Source organism: Theropithecus gelada, chromosome 1, assembly GCF_003255815.1.
Source record: "Theropithecus gelada isolate Dixy chromosome 1, Tgel_1.0, whole genome shotgun sequence".
NCBI classification, from domain to species: Eukaryota; Metazoa; Chordata; class Mammalia; order Primates; family Cercopithecidae; genus Theropithecus; species Theropithecus gelada.
In genome coordinates this window covers 39,910,804-39,931,217 of record NC_037668.1, presented here as the reverse complement: position 1 = coordinate 39,931,217, position 20,414 = coordinate 39,910,804, and the positions used below count along the sequence as shown (strand labels likewise).

Genomic DNA, 20,414 nt, shown 5'->3' with positions numbered 1-20,414 from the left:
ATTTTTTTTTGTTTTTTTTTTTTGTTTTTTTTTTTGAGACGGAGTCTCGCTCTTGTCCGGGCTGGAGTGCAGTGGCCGGATCTCAGCTCACTGCAAGCTCCGCCTCCCGGGTTCACGCCATTCTCCTGCCTCAGCCTCCCGAGTAGCTGGGACTACAGGCGCCCGCCACCTCGCCCAGCTAGTTTTTTGTATTTTTTAGTAGAGACGGGGTTTCACCGTGTTAGCCAGGATGGTCTCGATCTCCTGACCTTGTGATCCACCCGTCTCGGCCTCCCAAAGTGCTGGGATTACAGGCTTGAGCCACCGCGCCCGGCCTTGTTCCTCATTTTTATAGAACTCTACTCTCAGCTCTCCCTGTTGGTTTTTCAGTCTTCTCTGGCTGTGCTACATTGTTAAAAGCTCTGCTTTAGAGAGGACCATGGGACTTTGGAGTGCTGTGATAAAAGGAAAGGGAGTAGGTTTTCGAATAGTTTTTCTTCCTGGCACACTTGTATCTAAGGCTGTTCTGTCACTTGCAGAGATGTCTGTTGCTCATTGAGTATCTAGCAGCTGCTTCATCTGTCGTAGAAGTCTTGGTTTTTCCCCCAGTTCTCTGCCACTTTTTCTGTTTGACACAGTCTCTCTCTAGAATGTCTTCTGCCATAGAGAACATATGAGCCTTTCTTCCCTACAGATTTTGACAGAGCTGGAGCACAGTGGGATTGGAAGAATCAAAGAGCAGAGTGCCCGCATGCTGGGGCACCTGGTCTCCAATGCGCCCCGACTCATCCGTCCCTACATGGAGCCTATTCTGAAGGTAACACAAACCAAGAGGCTGGCACTTCCTCTCTGCGTTGTCATCAGCTCGTATGGGGAGATGGGAGTGTTTCGGTGCTCACTAGTACACTGAACAAAGTAGATAATTTCCTTGCTCTCATGCTTGGAGACCAAAGGGCCATATCATGCACTTTCAGTTCAAGAATACCAAGAATCTCATCAGTTGCAGGAAAGTGCTCTCCTTATAAGAGGTAAGAGATAATGCTTCAGACACATCATCACAGGTGTTTGGAAAGGAGAAGTAGGTGGATAGTAGCATAAAATAGCTCTCCCAAAATGAGGAAAAAAATGATCTTGAAAATCTGAAACAACCTTCAAATCTGAACACATTAGAGTCATGTGAAGTATTTTACAATGTATGTGAATCTGGATGAACAATCACTGAGACAGTTTAGAGGAGACATGAGAGGATACTTTCACATCATGGTGCTTCCTAGCTCTCTCACATGTCAGACTTATACTTCGTATGGAGAAAAGTGTGAGAATTTACATTCCAGAGAAATCTTGGGTTCATAAAGCTTAGGAGGAATTTCTTTATGACTGAGATGGTGTCTTGGGTGAATTTTACTTATGTACAAGAAAGGTTTCTAGTAGAGTCTAACCTGCATTCGTTTTCTCATAACTTCTTTCCCTAGGCATTAATTTTGAAACTGAAAGATCCAGACCCTGATCCAAACCCAGGTGTGATCAATAATGTCCTGGCAACAATAGGAGAATTGGCACAGGTAAAGGGGCAGCTACTTTTTCCGTGGTGGAGATGGGGTGGAAAGGAAACTCACCTCTGAGGAAGTCCAAATACTTTTTTTTTTTTTAAATGAAAGGTCTCACATGTTTATTATGGAACCCAGCCAACCAACGCGTTCCTAACATATTCAGAGAGAAATAATACATGCTCAGTAAAACACGTCTGACTCTCCAGATAGTGGTGACATTTTCAGCTTGATATGGTAACATCATTGTGACCTTCAGACAGCATCAATATGTGTGCCATCTCATGTGCAATTCCTCATAGACCCAGTTTGGTTCTTCTCCAACGTCTTTTTTTGGAGTTGTACCTGGTTTTATTACCAGTTTTCATCCGAATCCACTGGGGAATGGGACGATTTTACTTTTGTTTTTTGGCCAGGAATTGCTTAATTCTGAAAGTCTTGTGAGAAGACATGGCGAGAAGCAGAGTCAAGCACACACCACAATGGTGGAGAAAGGAAGAAAGGCCTTTTTAAAAAAAATTATTTTATTTTATTTATTTGTTTTTGAGATAGTTTCACTTTATCCAGACTGGAATGCAGTGGCGTGATCTCAGCTCACTGCAACCTCTATCTCCTGGGTTCAAGCGATTCTTGTGCCTCAGCCTGCCAAGTAGCTGGAATTACAGGTGTGTGCCACCACACCCAGCTAATTTTTGTATTTTTAGTAGAGATGGGGTTTCACCATGTTGGCCAGGCTAGTCTTGAGCTCCTGATGACAGGTGATGTGCCCTCCTCAGCCTCCCAAAGTGCTGGGATTACAGGCGTGAGCCACCGTGCCCGGCCTCAAAATACTATTTAATGCCATAATTTCTAACCCTACCTACCACCCTCTTTTTCATTTTGCAGGTTAGTGGCCTGGAAATGAGGAAATGGGTTGATGAACTTTTTATTATCATTATGGACATGCTCCAGGATTCCTCTTTGTTGGCCAAAAGGCAGGTGAGTATTACTGCTTCCCGATTGAGCAAGACAGACCCCGTGAGTCTGGGGATCTTGCTTCTCTTTATTCACCTTAGTGTCCTTACCCAGTGCCTAGAACAGAGTGTGATACATGGTAGGTGCTCAAAAATATTTGTTGAATGAGTAAAAATTAGATAGATTTGAAACCAGAATTACCTGTTGTCCTGACCCAGAGTCAGTTTCAGTAAGTATCAGGGCTGACAAGTGCCATTTTGTCTATACAAAAGAAAATGCAGGTCGATTATCAGAGCCCTAGCTCTCAGAGGGAAAAAGAAAGCCTTGGCCACTGCCTATGAGGGAACAGAGGTTTAGCTCATCCTTGCCCAGCCCTGGTTCTGCTTGAGGCTATTAGATGACTAGACTAAAATTAAGAACAGTCTTAATTTATTTCTGGGCATGGCAGCTCACACCTGTAATCCCAGCACTTTGGGAGGCCGAGGCAGGAAGATCGCTTGAGCTGCAGAGTTCGAGAGCAGCCTGGGCATAATTAGACTTTGTCTCTACTTAAAAAAAAAAAAAAATAGCTGAGCATGGTGGCGTGTGCCTGTAGTCCCAGCTACTCTGGAGGCTAAGATGGGAAGATCACTTGAATCCAAGAGAATAAGACTGCAGCGAACTGTTATCGCACCACCGCACTCCAGTCTCCAGTGAGACCCTGTCTCAACAACAAAAAAATCTTAATTTCCTTTTGAATCTCTTGTTAATCATTTGGGATATGGAAGAATGATGTATTTTCTTTGAGAAAGGTGGGAATTTTCTTTGTCTCTTGATCCAGTGGTTGTTGCAGGTTTGTGTGCTTGATCAGCCTTGGTTTTATGCCCTCTTGGGATTTCTGCTCATGGTTAGTGTCTTTACTGGAAACCTCTTGTCTTCTTATAGCCTCTAATACTTCATTACAGTCATCATACAAAGAGTTCAACTATGCTTTCTTTTCTCTCATACTGGCTCGATGAACCATGTGATCTTGTGCCTATCTAGGTGGCTCTGTGGACCCTGGGACAGTTGGTGGCCAGCACTGGCTATGTAGTAGAGCCCTACAGGAAGTACCCTACTTTGCTTGAGGTGCTACTGAATTTTCTGAAGACTGAGCAGAACCAGGGTACACGCAGAGAGGTAGGGGACATGGCAAACTTGGTCATGAAAGACTTTACTGGGAGGATGGTAAGAGAGAGAAGGTTGCAGCATTAACATGCTCTGACAGTATCAGTCAGACTTCCTGTCCGTCTCCATTTTGTTCATGTAGCTGGTCATTTGGGTATGAATTGGGGTTTATGTAACCTGAGAGGAGTATCTGTGATACTTGTTGTAATCATGTTGTGTAATCATGTTTTCTTTTTTCCCTCCCCTTTCCCACCCAGGCCATCCGTGTGTTAGGGCTTTTAGGGGCTTTGGATCCCTACAAGCACAAAGTGAACATTGGCATGATAGACCAGTCCCGGGATGCCTCTGCTGTCAGCCTGTCAGAATCCAAGTCAAGTCAGGATTCCTGTAAGTTGGGGGTAGCCATGAAAGACTTGCGAAGTTCTCACTCACAGAGCCCTTGCTGGTTGTGTTTAGAAAGTCTGGACCTGGATTACTGAGAAATAGGTTATTGGCTTATTTAGCAACTTTTGAATGAAAAGTCAGTAGTTTCTTCTTGAATCCCAGAAGGGATGCTGCTTTCCATTGTGACCAGAGTCCTCATGTCTGTCTAGATTCTTTGTCAAGGGTTGACATGCCAAGTCTGTCTGCTTTTTGGTGCCAATGCAAGAGATACACATTATAACCCCATCACCTCTATCTATCTCTCATTCTTTCTTAGTGCCTCTTTGATGTTCTCATTCCCATAGTATCTACAGAAGAACAGAGAATTGATTCTCCATTTTAATTGATGGGGAAATCAGAGGCAAGGCTCAGGGCCATAGGGAAAACTAGCAGCAATCAGAAATTTGGGGCTCTTTTTGCCATGAAATGGTCTGGCCCAAGAGCCACATTGCCTTGCCTTTTTTTTTTTTTTTTTTTTTTTTTTTTGAGGTGGAGAGTCTTACTCTGTTGCCCAGGCTGGAATACAGCATTGCAACCTCCGCCTCCTGGGTTCAAGCAATTCTTCTGTCTCAGCCTCCCAAGTAACTGGGACTACAGGTGCACACCACCACACCCGGCTAATTTCTGCATTTTTAGTAGGGATGGGGTTTTGCCATGTTGGCCTGGCTGTTCTCAAACTCCTGACCTCAAGTGATCTGCCCGCCTCAGCTTCCCAAAGTGCTGGGATTACAGGCATGAGCCACTGTGCCTGGACGCCTTTTTTTTTTTTTTTTTAAGTTTTGTTTTATTTTTAATTGACACAGGGAGGGGGTATAGGGAGAGGCTGGTCAATGAGTGCAAGGTTCCAGTTAGATAGGTGGAATAATTTCTGGTGGTCTTTTGCCCATTGCCTTTTATTGTTTTTATTTTATCTTAATTTTATTTTTTTGGAGACAGGGTCTCACTTTGTCACCCAGGCTGAAGTACAATGGCATGATGTAGCCTCGACCTCCTAGGCTCAAGTGATCCTCCTGCTTCAGCCCCTCAAGTAGCTGGGACTACAGGCGTGTGCCACCATACCTGGTTAATTTTTGTATAGCCCATTGCCTTTTGACAAGTAGCCTGAGTGAATGGGGGTAGGGTATGGGGTTGCAGGAGAGTTTTCTAGACTTAACCCATATTCCCTCAGGGCAGGCCTATTTCTGACATTGAAAGTTAACATTAGTTATCCCAACTATTCCAGGAAAATGTTATTACTGCAAAATGAATTGTTTCTAAACTCACTAGATGGGATGGTATTGCTTCAAATTTCTTCCTCTTCTGGTATTAGGGAGGCATGCCTGTGATGTCATTATGTCAGCCCCATGGCTGTGGAGAGCAGGGCCCGAGCCATGTTGCTCCTGGTGTTCTTCCTTATTCATGGCACCAGTCAGCCCAGCTCTTCATCTGTTTAGTGCTTACCCTCCTCACTGCACTCTTCATGTTACTATACCTCCCTCCCTTGCCGCTGCCCCCTCCGCCACCGTCAGAGTCCTTCAGGTCCTTATTGTTCAAGTCGGATAGGTAGTATTTGCCTACCAACTTGTCTGAGCTCCCTAGGGGAACCAAGCAGCTGCTGAACAGATGTTTGCTTAATTTAATTCCCTTTACTTTATTTTGGGGGAGTAATTATTTTTATTGATGGTTTCGGTTTTAAAGTTGTGAACGGTAAGAAGCTAAATTAAACAGAGCAATTTAGAGAAAACCAACCCATCATGTACTGTTTTAGGCTTTTGTGGTTTGAGTAATAGAAAAGCCAAAAACTGTTTACTCCTTGATGGTGAGAAGCTATTTGTTCGTTCCTAATAGACCTTGAATTACCAATAGTGTTAGAACATACTAGGAAGAAAGATATGAATGCTAATGTCTGTTAGTAGGTTGTTTGTTATTAACTGTGCTCTGCCTAAAGTCATGTCATGCCATGTGTAGCTCTAATGCTCTCTTTCGTTTTGTCCTAGCTGACTATAGCACTAGTGAAATGCTGGTTAACATGGGAAACTTGCCTCTGGATGAGTTCTACCCAGCTGTGTCCATGGTGGCCCTGATGCGGATCTTCCGAGACCAGTCACTCTCTCACCATCACACCATGGTTGTCCAGGCCATCACCTTCATCTTCAAGTCCCTGGGACTCAAATGTGTGCAGTTCCTGCCCCAGGTCATGCCCACGTTCCTTAATGTCATTCGAGTCTGTGATGGGGCCATCCGGGAAGTAAGTACCTCAAACCCCAGTCTTTCTCTTTCTCCTCTGCACCGCATGCACAGATCCGTCTGTGCTTCAGCTTCTTAATTATGCATTCTGTGTGCCCTTGAGCCTAATGCCTTCCTCCCCCTTAACTCCCAACGTGTAAGTGTACGATCGGCTCACTCCAATGTCCTGGCTTGGATGGCTAAAAGGGCCAGGTTCAGTGGCTCACACCTGTAATTCCAGCACTTTGGGGGCCGAGGTGGGCGGATCACCTGAGGTCACCACCGTGTAGCCTGGCCAACATGGTGAAACCCCATCTCTACTAAAAATACAAAAACTACCCAGTCGTGGTGGTGCACACCTATAATCCCAGCTACTCGGGAGGCTAAGGCAGGAGAATTACTTGAACCTGTGAGGTGGAGGTTGCAGTGAGCTGAGATCGTGCCACCACGCTCCAGCTTGGACAACAGAGTGAGACTCCATCTCGAGAAAAAGATGGCTAGAAGATGAATGGCCTGGGGGAGGAAAAACATTGTCATTCTGAGTAATCTAGAGTTCAGTCAAGTTGTAGATGCCCCAAAAATACAAAATCAGTCTGGATTTCTGGTTGCTCCTTCATGACAAGATTTAAGTCATAACATTTTTAGTGAAAATACTACACAGGTGAAGTTGCATGCTCTTACTGGATCTCATACTGCCACCAGTTGGTCCCGTTATTGTTGATCCTCAGTGCGAGCATGCAGCCAAGTGGGTGTTTATCCGATCTCTTCATTGTAAACTTACCTGTTTTCCTTTGCCATTAGTGAGTAATCTGTAGGGTGACACTTTGAGACTCCATGGCTCTCCTGTTCCTCAGCTACCTTCCATCCAGTGATTGTAGCATCCATTGATAATCCTCACTTGAATTGATTATCAGTCACACTGGTGGTTGCAAAGTGATGACTTTCTATTTTTGTCATTCCTTCTCCATTTTATAAGCCGACAGCATTTTTCTGTAAAGAGGAATTTTCCCCTCCCCCACGTCTCACTCTTGCTGTTTCTTGTGTCTTTCTCTAAACCACAGAGTATGCAAAATGGTTCCAAGATTATATGTCCACACTACCACCAACCACAGATCTAAGTAAAGTTCAGGGTAGCTTTGTAGTTCCTGTTATTCTTAGATACACTCTACTAAGGGTGTACAGTCAGAGTACTATGTTCAAAAGATACTTCAATTAGTTACTTTTCCCTCTGATCATATTGTCCACATGATGTACATTTAGAGGAGATAACATGTTTTTAGAAATTATGTTTCCTAACTTTGTGTCTGGAGTATAGGCATACTGTTTATTTGTTTCTATTAGATTTATAATCGTAACTATCAACCTCATTGAATTTTTTTTTTTTTTTTTTTTTTTTTCCGAGAAAAAGTCTAACTTTGTTGCCTAGGCAGGAGTGCAGTGGCACGATCTCAGCTCACTGCAACCTCTGCCTCCCAGGTTCAAGCAATTCTCCTGCCTCAGCCTCTTGAGTAGCTGGGATTACAGGGGTGCACCACCATGCCTGGCTAATTTCTGTATTTTTAGTAGAGACAGGGTTTCACTATGTTTGCCAGGCTGGTCTTGAACTCCTCACCTCAAGTGATCCAACTGCCTCAGCCTCCCAAAGTGCTGGGATTATAGGCATGAGTCACCACGCCCAGCCAGAATTCTTACTAACTCTAATAATTTACTTGTAAATTCTCTCAGGTTTTTACTCTAGACAGTTATATAGTCTGGTGCGGGGAGGGGAGGGAAAACAAAAAAAAGGATGTTTTGTTTTTTAGTTTTAATCTCGTAAACCACTTAGTGACACAGTAAGGAAAAGTAATAAGTAATAAAAAAGTAATAAGACCTCTACTACCATGTTTTTGGTTTTTGAGATGGGGTCTTGCTCTGTCACCCAAGCTGGCGACGCAGAGATTGCAGCAGGTGATAATGGGCTCACTGCAACCTCTACCTCCCAGGCTCAAGTGATCCTCCCACCTCAGCCACCCGAGTAGTTGGGACTACAGGCATGTACACCCACACCCAGCTGATTTTTTTGGGGTTTCGCCATGTTGCCTAGGCTGGTATCAAACTCCTGGACTCAAGCTATCTGCCCAGCTTGGCCTCCCAAAGCGCTGGAATTACAGGAGTGAGCCACTGCACCTGGCCTACTTCCATGTTGATTAGATGCAGTGGTAGTGGAAATCTGTAACCTTGCTCCTGATTTTAATGGACTGCTGTTAAGATTTCACTACTAAGTATAATGTTTGTTGTAGCTTTTTGGTAGATATATTTTTATTTTATTTTATTTTTATTTTTTAAAAAATACAGAATGCTTCACAAATCTGCCTGTTATCCTTGCATATGGGCCATGCTAATCTTCTCTAGATTGTTCCAATGCTAGTATGTGTGCTGCCAAAATTAGCCCTAGATAGGTTTATAAAGGTCAAATATTCTCATATAAAGAGATTGCTAAAGAGTTTTATTATGAATGGGTATTGAAGTTTTTAGTGTGTAATAATCATATGATTTTTGTCTTTTAATGTGTTGAATATGTTGAATCACACTGATAACGTGTTCTAATGTAAGAATGTGGGCATTTTGTATTAAAACCATCTTGGTTATAATGTATTTTTAAATTTCGATCTTATGTCAGTTCCACTTAGAGTTTTTGCATCTGTGTTCTTGATTGAATTGGTCTATAATTTTCTCTTTTTTAACTAGGGGCCCAAAGATCTGTTTAGCTTTTCTGTATCTACTTGAAGCAGTTTTGGCTCCTTTTTTTTTTAGGAAGCTGTTCATTTTGTCTGAGTGTTAAAACTTGTTGACGTGAAATTGTTCACACTGTTCTCTCATGTTTTAATTTTTTTAAGATCTTTTTTTATGACCCAGAACTGAATGGATTATGTTTTAATTTTTTTTTTTTTTTTTTTTTTTTGAGACGGAGTCTTGCTCTGTGCCCCAGGCTGGAGTGCAGTGGCGCAATCTCGGCTCACTGCAAGCTCCGCCCCCACCGGGTTCACGCCATTCTCCTGCCTCAGCCTCCCGAGTAGCTGGGACTACAGGCGCCCACCACCTCGCCCGGCTAATTTTCTTGTATTTTTAGTAGAGACGGGGTTTCACCGTGTTAGCCAGGATGGTCTCGATCTCCTGACCTCGTGATCCGCCCATCTCGGCCTCCCAAAGTGCTGGGATTACAGGCTTGAGCCACCGCGCCCGGCCTATGTTTTAATTTTCTAGTAGAGATTTGTTAAAGTATTTTTCAAAGAAGCAACTATTGGCCAGGCGCAGTGGCTCACGCCTATGATCCCAGCACTTTGGGAGGCTGAGGCGGGTGGATCATCTGAGGTCTGGAGTTCAACTCCAGCCTGACCAACATGGTGAAAACCCATCTCTACTAAAAATATAAAAATTAGCCAGGCATGGTGGCGCATGCCTGTACTCCCAGCTACTCAAGAGGCCGAGGCGGGAGAATCGCTTGAACCCGGGAGGTGGAGGTTGCGGTGAGCTGAGATTGCGCCATTGCACTCCAGGCTGGGTGGCAGAGCTAGATTCCATCTCAAAAAAAAAAAGAACCAACTTTTGACTTGTTGATCTATTATTATTTTCCTTTTTCTGCTTTTTAAAAGAAATGTGTTAGAATATTAAGTCATTGTCAATCTTCTTTTCTAATGTAATCTCTTAAGGCTATGAATTTCACTCCAAGTATTATTTAACTGCTTTCCAAAATTTCTTAAAACTTTGAGATTGGCCGGGCGCGGTGGCTCAAGCCTGTAATCCCAGCACTTTGGGAGGCCGAGGCGGGTGGATCACGAGGTCAGGAGATCGAGACTATCTTGGCTAACATGGTGAAACCCCGTCTCTACTAAAAATACAAAAAAAAAAACTAGCTGGGCGTGGTGGCGGGCGCCTGTAGTCCCAGCTACTTGGGAGGCTGAGGCGGGAGAATGGCGTGAACCCGGGAGGCGGAGCTTGCAGTGAGCCGAGATCACGCCACTGCACTCCAGCCTGGGTGACACAGCGAGACTCCGTCTCAAAAAAAAAAACAAAACTTTGAGATAAAATTTACATACCATAAAATTCATTGATTTTTAATATATTTACAGAGTTATGCAATTATCACTAATAATCTAATTTTAGAAAATTTAAATCACCCTAGCAAAAAACCTCCTGTCCATTTTCAGTCATTTTCTGTTTCTGCCTCATCCCTGGGCAACTACTAATCTGCTTCTATCTCTATAGATTTACTTTTTCTGGACATTTCATATAATTGGTGTCATAGAATATGTGGTCTTTTGCATGTGGCTTCTTTCACTTAAAACTTTTGAGGTTCATCCATGTGTGCCATGTATCAGTAATTCATTCTTCCTTTATTGCTCTGTAATTATGTAGTATTTTCGTTATTGTTCAGAAATATTTTCCAGCGTTAGGATTTCTTCTTTTACCCTTGAGTTATTTAGAAGTGGGTATTTTATTTGTAAACTTACAGGGTTTTTAATTTCTCATTTTGATACTGATTTCTAACTTAATTGCATTGTGTTTATGATTCTTTCGTGCTTGCTGGAACTGCTTTAATGGTCTAGTGGTTGATCGATTTTCTTAAGTATTTCCTATATCCTTGGGAATACCTGTGTATTTGCTAACGTTATGGACAGGGTGCTATATAAGTCATTAGATTGAACTTATTACTTATTGTGTTCAAATCTTTTGTGTCCTTGTTAATTTTTGTTTGGTTGATCTATCAATCCTGAGAGAAGTGAGACAAAAATCTCCCTTTACAATGGTAGGCTTGTTTCTGACAGTTTAGTCAATCTTGTTTTATATGTTTTTGAGATTATATTAGTAGATGCATGCAAATTTTAAATCCTGATACCTTCCTCGTAAGTTGACTGTTTTATCATTATGCAGTAATCCTTATCTTTAATAATACCTTAAAATTTATTTTGCCTGACATCAGTATAGCCACACCAGCTTTTTTTTTGGAGGCGTATGTCTTTTCCAATTCTTTTACTTTTAACTGTCTCATGACTTATTGTTTTAGATGCTCTCTTATAAATATAGCTAGATTATCTTTTTAATCCAATTAAAAATTTTTTGTCTTTTAACTAGTGCATTTTAGGCCAATTGCATTTATTGTGATTGCTGATATATTTGGGTTATTTATTTTATTTTATTTTGAGATGGAGTATCGCTCTTGTTGCCAGGGTGGAGTGCAGTAGTGCAATCTCGGCTCACTGCAACCTCCGCCTCCTGTGTTCAAGTGATTCTCCTGCCTCAGCCTCCTAGGCAGCTGGGATTACAGGTACATGCTACCACGCCCAGCGAATTTTGTATTTTTAGTAGAGACAGGATTTCACCATGTTGACCAGGCTAGTCTCAAACTCCTGACCACAAGTGATCCACCCGTCTCGGCCTCCCAAAGTGCTGGGATTATAGGTGTGAGCCACCGCACCTGGCCATATTTGAGTTTATTTCCACCATCTTACTTAGTGCATTCTTTTTGTCCTGCTTTGTCTGTCTTTTTTGTTTATTTGTTTTTGTGAGACTGAGGCTCCCTCTGTCGCCCAGGCTGGAGTGCAGTGGCCTAATCTTGGCTCACTGCAAGCTCCACCTCCCGGGTTCACGCCATTCTCCTGCCTCAGCCTCCCAAGTAGCTGGGACTACAGGCACCCACCACAATACTTGGCTAATTTTTTGTATTTTTTAGTAAAGACAGGGTTTCACCATGTTAGCCAGGATGGTCTCGATCTCCTGACCTGGTGATCCACCTGCCTTGGCCTCCGAAAGTGCTGGGATTACAGGCGTGAGCCACCACGCCCAGCTGCTTTGTCTGTTTATCTTTCTTTTCTGTCTTTTTCTGGATTTGTTTGAGCCTTAATTTTTTATTTCATCTTTTGCCTTCACTCATTGGCCACCTTTAATTTTGTAAACATTTTCTAATAGACTATTTCTATCATTAATAAACTAGACAACCTATTATGTTAGATTCTCATATACCCATCAGTAATTACTAGCATTTTGTCAATTTAGTTTTATCCCTTACCTGCATCGCCTTTTGCCCCCACACATGTACGTACATTTTTGCAATATTTTAAAAGAAATTACAGGTATCATATTATTTCACCAATACATACTTTTTTCCATATAACCACAAGTATGGCACCTACAAAGCTAACAATCATTTCTTAGTATTATATAATACCAACCCTTCTTCAAGTGTCCCTGGTTGCCTTAAAAATTCATTGTAATTTGGTTTATTCAAATCAAAATCCAAATAAGGTCTACATCTGGCATTTGGTTGATATATATCATTCTTTCACCATTTATTTACCTTTTCCCTCCTATACTTCATAGATTACAGTACTGTATACTTCCTATTTCAACATTTAGTAAACAGACACTTTCAAAATGACCCACTGCTAGTGATGTGAAGGCTAATCAGTGAGTTCGGGTATTGTCATGTGATCCATTTGTTATAAAGTTCCCCATCAGCCTTTTTCCTAATCATTTTAGCATTCATTGGTAGTTATTTCCTAGAGCTATTATTTGATCAGGGACTGCAAAATGGTGATTTTCTTATTTATATGTATTTTTTTTATTTAAAAATTTTTTTTTCCATGACACATCTCTCAGGAGGTCCTGAGAACCTGTGCCCCAAAATGGGGATTTTCTAATTTGATTATTCCTTCTGTATTTATTAGCTGGAAAGTTCTTTAGAAATAAAGAACTTGGCTGGGCATGGTGGCTCACAGCTGTAATATCAGCACTTTGGGAGGCTGAGATGAGAGGATTGCTTGAGTCCAGGAGTGTGAGACCAACCTGGGCAACATAGCAAGACCCCATCTCATTTTATCTAAAACATTTTTTAGGCCGGGCATGGTGGCTCACGTCTGTAATCCCAGCACTTTGGGAGGCTGAGGCGGGCGGATCACAAGGTCAGGGTATCGAGACCATCCTGGCTAACATGTTGAAACCCCGTCTCTACTGAAAAATACAAAAACATTAGCCAGGCATGGTGGTGGGCACCAGTAGTCCCAGCTACTCAGGAGGCTAAGGCAGGAGAATGGCATGAACCCAGGAGGCGGAGCTTGCAGTGAGCCAAGATTAGGCCACTGCACTTTAGCCTGGCGTCAGAGTGAGACTCCGTCTCAAAAAAAAAAAAAAAAAAATTTTTTTTTTTAAATTTTAAAAAAGAACTTTATATAATCAACTACCAAGGTAATTTGAAGTGTAGATCATGTAGGAAAAACAAAATGCATTCATGGTTCTTTACCTTTATCAATTTATCAGTTTTTTAGTATAATGAGTCAAGCCTCTAACAACTTTTCGGAGGTGACCCAGGCACCTTCCCACCTCCCAATCCTACCTTTATTCTTTGGAGTATCAGTATGAACTCATGAAGATATGTATATATGTAATTTATCTTTATTTATACTGTAAACCAAGTTGGTTGCACAGTCACTCAAAGAAGAATATCAAGTGAAAGTCATTTAGTCATCTTATTGTTAAAACTAATATTGGTCATTTACTACTTGTGTGTATAAAAAAATATATGTATGTAATCTCACTGAAAGAAATCAGAGCTCACTATATGAAGTGTTTCTATATATATAGAATATATGTACACACACACACATATATATGTATATGTAATATTTCTGTCTATTGCAGGCACTAATCTTTTTCACAGTCAGATTATCCTGATCACCCTGGCTGTTGCATCCTTCTTACATGGCCCAGTAGACTTTCTTGCTTTCTGGCAGAAAAAAATTACTCCAAGCATATCAAGTATATTTCACTCAAACCTGGGCATAGCCATTTCCAAGGAGCTCCGATTTTCTTTTAGTGAGATTACATACATATGTATTTTTATAGATGTAAATAGAAAATGGCCAATGTTAGTGTTAACAATAAGATGACTAAATGTAGTTTAAGACTTCACTTGATATTCTTCTTGAGTGATTGTGCAGCCAACTTGGCCTATAGTTAAACTCATTTGTTTCTGTTTATTTTCAATTTTTAGAAATTTCCTTGAGTTTACAAAAAATTTAGGCTGAGCATGGTGGCTCACGTCTGTAGCCCCAGCACTTTGGGAGGCCAAGGGGATCACTTGAGGTCAGGAGTTTGAGACCAGCCTGGCCAACATGACAAAACCCTGTCTCTACTAAAAATACAAAGATTAGCCAGGCATGGTGGTGCGTGCCTGTAGTCCCAGCTACTCAGGAGGCTGAGGCAGGAGAATTGCTTGAACCTGGGAGACAGAGGTTGCAGTGAGCCAAGATTGCACCACTGCACTTCAGCCTGGGCAACAGAGGAAGACTCCATCTCAAAAAAAAAAAAAAAAAAAAAAATTAACTTTTATTTTAGTTATATAAGACATTAACATAGTTCCAGAGCTAGAACTATAAATAAGATCTATCCAGCAACATCTAGCTTCTGCACCATCTTTATACCTCGTTTTCTTCCTTCCTGTATTATTTCCTATTTCTGCTATAACAAATTACCACAAATTTAGTGGCTTAACACAGATTTATTATCCTGCAGCTCTCTAGATTGTATTTCTGACATGAGGTCTCACTGGGCTAAAATCAAGGTGTTGATAGGACTGTGTTCCCATCTGGAAGCTCTAGGGGAGAATTGATTTCCTTGCTTTTTTCTAGCTTCTAGAGCAGGAGTTGGACAAGCATGTTTTAGAGACTGACTGCATTCCTTGGCCCTCTTCCTCCATATTATTGAACATTATTATCGTTTTATGTGGTGTTTGTTTATATTCATCCACATGTATTATTTCATGTCTTATCACTCCGTCTTAGAGCTTACTCCTAGAACCATATTCTTTCTTCCTAGTACAAATTCCTCTTAGGAGCATTCATTGAAATAAACTGTTCTTGTCTGAATAAGTCTTTATTTCACCCTCTTTTTAAATCTTCATTTGGAGATTTAAAAATTAAAATAAAAAATTTAGTTTTTAGCCAAGAATATGATTCTAGGTTCTTCTACAACTATAGATATGATCCCACTTTCTGACTTCTTTTTGTTGCTGTTGAGAAATCATGAATCCCTTTTACATAATATTTTTTCTGTGGCTTTACTTCTTATTGTTTTGTTATCTTGAAGTGTTCACTATTATATATCTAGATGTGAATTTATTTTGATTATCCTCTTTGAGACTTGGAGGGCTTCCTAAATGTAAGGATTGGTATCTATCAGTTCCTGAGAAATTCTCATGTATTATCTTTTTTGGAATTTTGTCCTTATACCCTTCTATTTTTTTCCCTGCCCTCCCCTCCCCTCCCCTGCCCTCCCCTCTCATCCCCTCCCCTTCCCTCCCCTCCCCTCCCGTCCCCTCCCTCACTCTGCTGCCCAGGCTGGAATGCAGTGGTACGATCTCGGCTAACTGCAGCCTCTGCCTTCCAGGTTTGAGTGATCCTCACGCCTCAGCCTCCCAAGTAGCTGGGACTACAGGCGTGCACCACCACGCCAGCTAATTTTTTTTGGTTTTTTTGCATTTTTAATAGAGACAGGGTTTTACCATGTTGCCCAGGCTGGTCTTGAACTCCTGTCCCCAAGCAATCCAGCCACCTCAGCCTCCCAAAGTGCTGGAATTACAGGTGTGAGCCACTGCGCCCAGCCTTATTCCCACTTTTTTTTTAAGGCATTTTAAACAGACTAAATTTTCTTTTTTTTTTTTTGAATGTACTTAGTTTTATTCATAATTGTCCCAAATTGGAATAAGCTCAGTAACTAATCAATAAGAGAATGAATCAATCATCTGTAGTATATTTATACAATAGAAAGCTCCTCAGCAATGTACAGGATGGAACTGCCAATACATGCAGCAGCATGGAGGAATCCCAAAGCTTCCTGCTCAGTGAAAGAAGACTTACACAAAATAAAACATGCCATTGATTCCACTCAATATGGAATTCTTAAACAAGCAAAACTAATCCATGGTAGGAAACAAAACAAAACAAAACAGAGTAGTGGTTGCCTTTGAGAGGATAAGGTGGGGATTTACTAGAAGGGACATAAACCAACTTCCTGGGAAGATAGCATAACATTCTATATCTTGATGAGGTTTAGGTTACACATCTGCATGCATTTGTCAAAATTTGTTGAGTGGTACCCCTAAGACTGGTGCATTTCCTTGTGTGTAAATTGTACCTCAAAGGAAAAAATTGGGGCTGAAAGTAAAGATTAAAATCAAGTTATTAATATGCACAATAAACTAGGGGGAAGTGTACTGATGTCTAAACAGACTAAATTTTCTATCAAATATAAATAGACTTCTACTATATATAATAGAAGTCTGATTCTGTGTATTGTTTCTGAGAAGTCATGCTTGTAATGGTCTGTTTCCTCACGTGTTTTATAATTTTGAATCATATAGCATATTCAACTGGGCTTTCCCTGGAGCAGTACTAGAAAATCTGCTCTAAATTTGCATCTCTCCAGAGAGGATATGCATTTACTTCTGCCAGGTGGTCCAGGAGAACTTTAATTTCTTGGCTTAGAGCTTCCCAGGCCACACAGTTAGTGAAAATAAATCCATAAACCCATACAATAGATGCCTGAAATTATGAACTCTTAGGGGAGGCATTTTTCTGCCTAGACCCCACATCACAACTGGCAACTTTCTTTATCTCCTTTTACCAGTGGACAGATTTTTTTTTTTTTTAACTCACTATTTATCTTAATATGTAGCTCTTTGAAAGTCTGGCTTTATGTGAGAGGCTTCAGTTCTTTTTTTTTTTTGAAATAGGGGCTTACTTTGTTGCCCAGGCTGGAGCGCAGTGGCATGATCTCAGCTCACTGTAACCTCACCTCTAAGGCTGAAGCAATCCTCCCACCTCAGCCTTCCAAGTAACTGGGACCACAGACACATGCCACTATGCCCAGCTAATATTTTTTTTGTACTTTTGGTAGAGAAAAGGTTTTACCATGTTGCTCAGACTGGTCTTGAACTCCTGAGCTCGGGGAGTTCTGCCTGCCTTGGCTTCCTAAAGTGCTGGGATTACAGGCATGAGCCACTGTGCCTGGCCACTTCAGTTCTAATAATCTTATAATCATGTTTATATATTTTTTGCCTTAATTTTAGGCTTTTCATAGTGTGGGAGTTTGGGAGGAAATCTAATGCATCATATTTTCAGGAGCAAAACTGTGTTCTCTTCAAATATTCATGTTCCGAGGAAAAAAAGAATGCTTGTGGACGGCAAAGGGAGAAGAGGCAGCTCCTCTAGCTCTCTCCTCAGCATTGAGGTGCTTGCCTGTCCATGTCCCTTGGGCAGCTACTCCTTATGAATAAGCCACCGAAGTGCTCCCTAATTGTGCCTAATAAAATGGCACCAAGGGCTAGGAAGCTTGTTTCCTCTTTCTGTCTCTCAGTTTTCTCTGACCTTCCCACCATCTCTATTGGCCTGTTTTCCTCCAGCTTAGGTTTTCTACTTTCAGGCTTTTTCTTTTCGAGATAGAATCTCACTCTGCTGCCCAGGCTGGAATGCAGTGGTGTCATCTTGGCTCACTGCAACCTCCGTCTTCTGGGTTCAAGCAGTTCTCCTGCCTCAGCCTCCCGAGTAGCTAGGATTACAGATGCATGCCACCATGCCCAGCTAAATTTTGTGTTTTTAGTAGAGATGGGGTTTCACCATGTTGGCCAGGCTGATCTCAAACTCCTGACCTTGTGATCTGCCCACCTCGGCCTCCCAACGTGCTGGGATTACAGGCGTGAGTCACCGTGCCAGGCCTGTAATAACATACTTGTATAGGAACCACTATACATATTTATATAGGGAATCACTACAAAACTGTAGTGATTCAATTTGGGGGATGGCGGGGACCAGGAGATAGGTAGAAATGAGTCTACTGAGTCAAATGTGTGCCACATGGTGACCAGGCTGTAATCACCTTAGAAGTCAAAGTTATCATTAGGAAATATGTTCAGACTCTTCTTTGAGCCCAATCCTGTATGTCCTATTGATCCTACCTCTTTGGGTAATGAGTACTATAAGTCCATTACTCACTGTTTGAAATAACACTTTTTAAGTAATGCTTTTTATTTATCCCAACTTACCTGACTTGATGTAGATAGGCGTGAAAACATATATGTTCATTTTCTAAGTTATCCTTGTTAATGGAGAGAAGCAAAGGCAGAGAGAGCTGTAAGAATTTGGAGAAGGGGTTCAGATGCGGTGGCTCATGCCTGTAATCGCAGCACTTTGGGAGGGCAAGGTCGGGAGAGCAAGACCATCCTGGCTAACATGGTGAAACCCTGTCTCTACTAAAAAAAAAAAAAATTAGCCGGGCATTTTTGGCGGGCGCCCGTATTCCCAGCTACTCGGGAGGCTAAGGCAGGAGAATGGCTTGAACCCAGGAGGCGGAGCTTGCAGCCAAGATCACGCCACTGCACTCCAGCCTGGGCAACAGAGCGAGACTCTGCCTCCAAAAAAAAAATGGGAAAGGGTGTCAAATATTATTTGCTACTTATTACTGGCGTGTAATACTATCTGAAGATCATAACAAAATCAAACCTACATTTTGAAGACAAATCTTTAACCTGGAAAGTAGTTGAGATTTTCTTTACTCACACCTTCTTTATTCCCAACTTTATTTAGTGGATGTCTTTTCTTCCTACACCTAAAAGGTACCGACTTAAGTAGAATCCCCTCATCCTATCCCTACCCCAGTTTGCTTGCTATTTTGGCTCATAATCTCTCAGAGACATAGTTAATTAATTAAGACCTAAGTAATGAGTTAATTACTGTAAATGAGCTACAATACCCATAATCAAGGGTTAGCTGTATTTAGTTTAGGAAGTGGGTGGTAATGAGTTAGAGCCAAATAAGCAAAAGGTACATTTACAGTTGGTAAAAACTTTCAGGTTTATTTTTAAGTTTAGTGATTCCAGAAATCCTTCAATGATAACAGATATTCATTGAGTACTGAACAGTATTCACGTCCCTGTTCTAGTGCTTGACATGAATTATCCCGTTTAAGCCTTAGAAGTCTGTGAGGTTAAGTATTATCTCCATTTTCCCATGGAAGAGCCTGGGCACAAGGAGGTTAAATGAGGGTTACAAAGACCCTGCTATGCAGTAACTGGCTCGCCTGGTGTGTAAAAGCCCCTGATAATTGTTTTGAGTTCCCACCACCATCACCATTTAAGTTTGTGTCTTTTTTTTTTTTTTTTTTTTTAAGAGACAGGGTCTTACCCTGTCACCCTGCACTCTGAAGAGTGCAGTGGCACGTGCATAGCTCACTACAGCCTTGAACTTCTGGGCTCAAGCATTTCTCCCACCTTAGCATCCATTGTAGCTAGAACTACAGGCAAGTGCCGAGCTAATGTTTTGTACTTTTTTGTAGAGACAGGATCTCGCCATGTTGCCCAGGCTGTTATTGAAATCTTGGCCTCAAGCAGTCCTCCCACCTCAGCCTCCCAAAGCACTGAGCCTCCAAACCTAGCCAAACTTGGGTCTTTGAAATATATTCTCAGTAGATGGTATAGTGTGAAAACCCATTCCATAGTTGTCTTTATTTGTTCACATGAATTTAAGGTAAGCTGGGGGTTCAGTGTCCTTCATGATACCAACTGGTTGACCTCTTGTCCATTTCAGTTTTTGTTCCAGCAGCTGGGAATGTTGGTGTCCTTTGTGAAGAGCCACATCAGACCTTATATGGATGAAATAGTCACCCTCATGAGAGTGAGTAGAAGTTAATGCTTTGGCCTCTTCCATGTTTGGGTCAAGGAAGGCTCAGAAGCAAGTTTAAATGACAGACATTTTTTTCATGGATCTTTGTAGAGCTGTTACAGCCTTAGTACAGGAAATGGAACAAAGCCCACTGGATGTTGAGGGGGAGGAAGGGCTGTTGCTCCAGGTTCCCAGGTATAAAACTACAAGGCACGAAGGCTGAAGAGAAATCCTGAAGTAATTGTTCTGCCAGAAATAGACTCTTGGGTTATTTGCCTCACACACAACAAAGCAATTTCACTTTAATATCACAACGGTGCTTTTCTATTCTCATGAACGCCCTCTTCGTTACTGCTCGTAAACCATGAAGGGATTGGGGGTTGGGTTTTCTTAGGGCTGTTAAATATGACCGACATGTGTTGGGCACCAAGGAACAAGGTGATGCTTTTTTTTTTTTTTTTTTTTTTTTTTT

General features: G+C 41.7%; 1 protein-coding gene, 1 non-coding gene and 1 pseudogene across 3 annotated transcripts in view; 1 reads left to right on the top strand and 2 right to left on the bottom strand.

The window, feature by feature from the left end:
* The window catches only part of MTOR (mechanistic target of rapamycin kinase), a 150,469-nt gene that overhangs the window by 27,652 nt on the left and 102,403 nt on the right, over positions 1-20,414 (top strand). For both annotated transcript variants that reach the window (XM_025384127.1, XM_025384120.1), the window contains exons 14-20: positions 674-796; positions 1,452-1,541; positions 2,412-2,504; positions 3,504-3,638; positions 3,884-4,013; positions 6,026-6,276; positions 19,868-19,954. In XM_025384127.1, the coding sequence (XP_025239912.1) occupies positions 674-796; positions 1,452-1,541; positions 2,412-2,504; positions 3,504-3,638; positions 3,884-4,013; positions 6,026-6,276; positions 19,868-19,954 (909 nt within the window). The remainder of the gene's footprint in view (positions 1-673; positions 797-1,451; positions 1,542-2,411; positions 2,505-3,503; positions 3,639-3,883; positions 4,014-6,025; positions 6,277-19,867; positions 19,955-20,414) is intronic.
* LOC112623594 lies at positions 1,823-1,978 on the bottom strand (annotated as a pseudogene).
* Positions 8,579-8,685, bottom strand: LOC112615553. Its single transcript, XR_003117405.1, has one exon. It is a non-coding gene; the product is annotated as a U6 spliceosomal RNA (small nuclear RNA).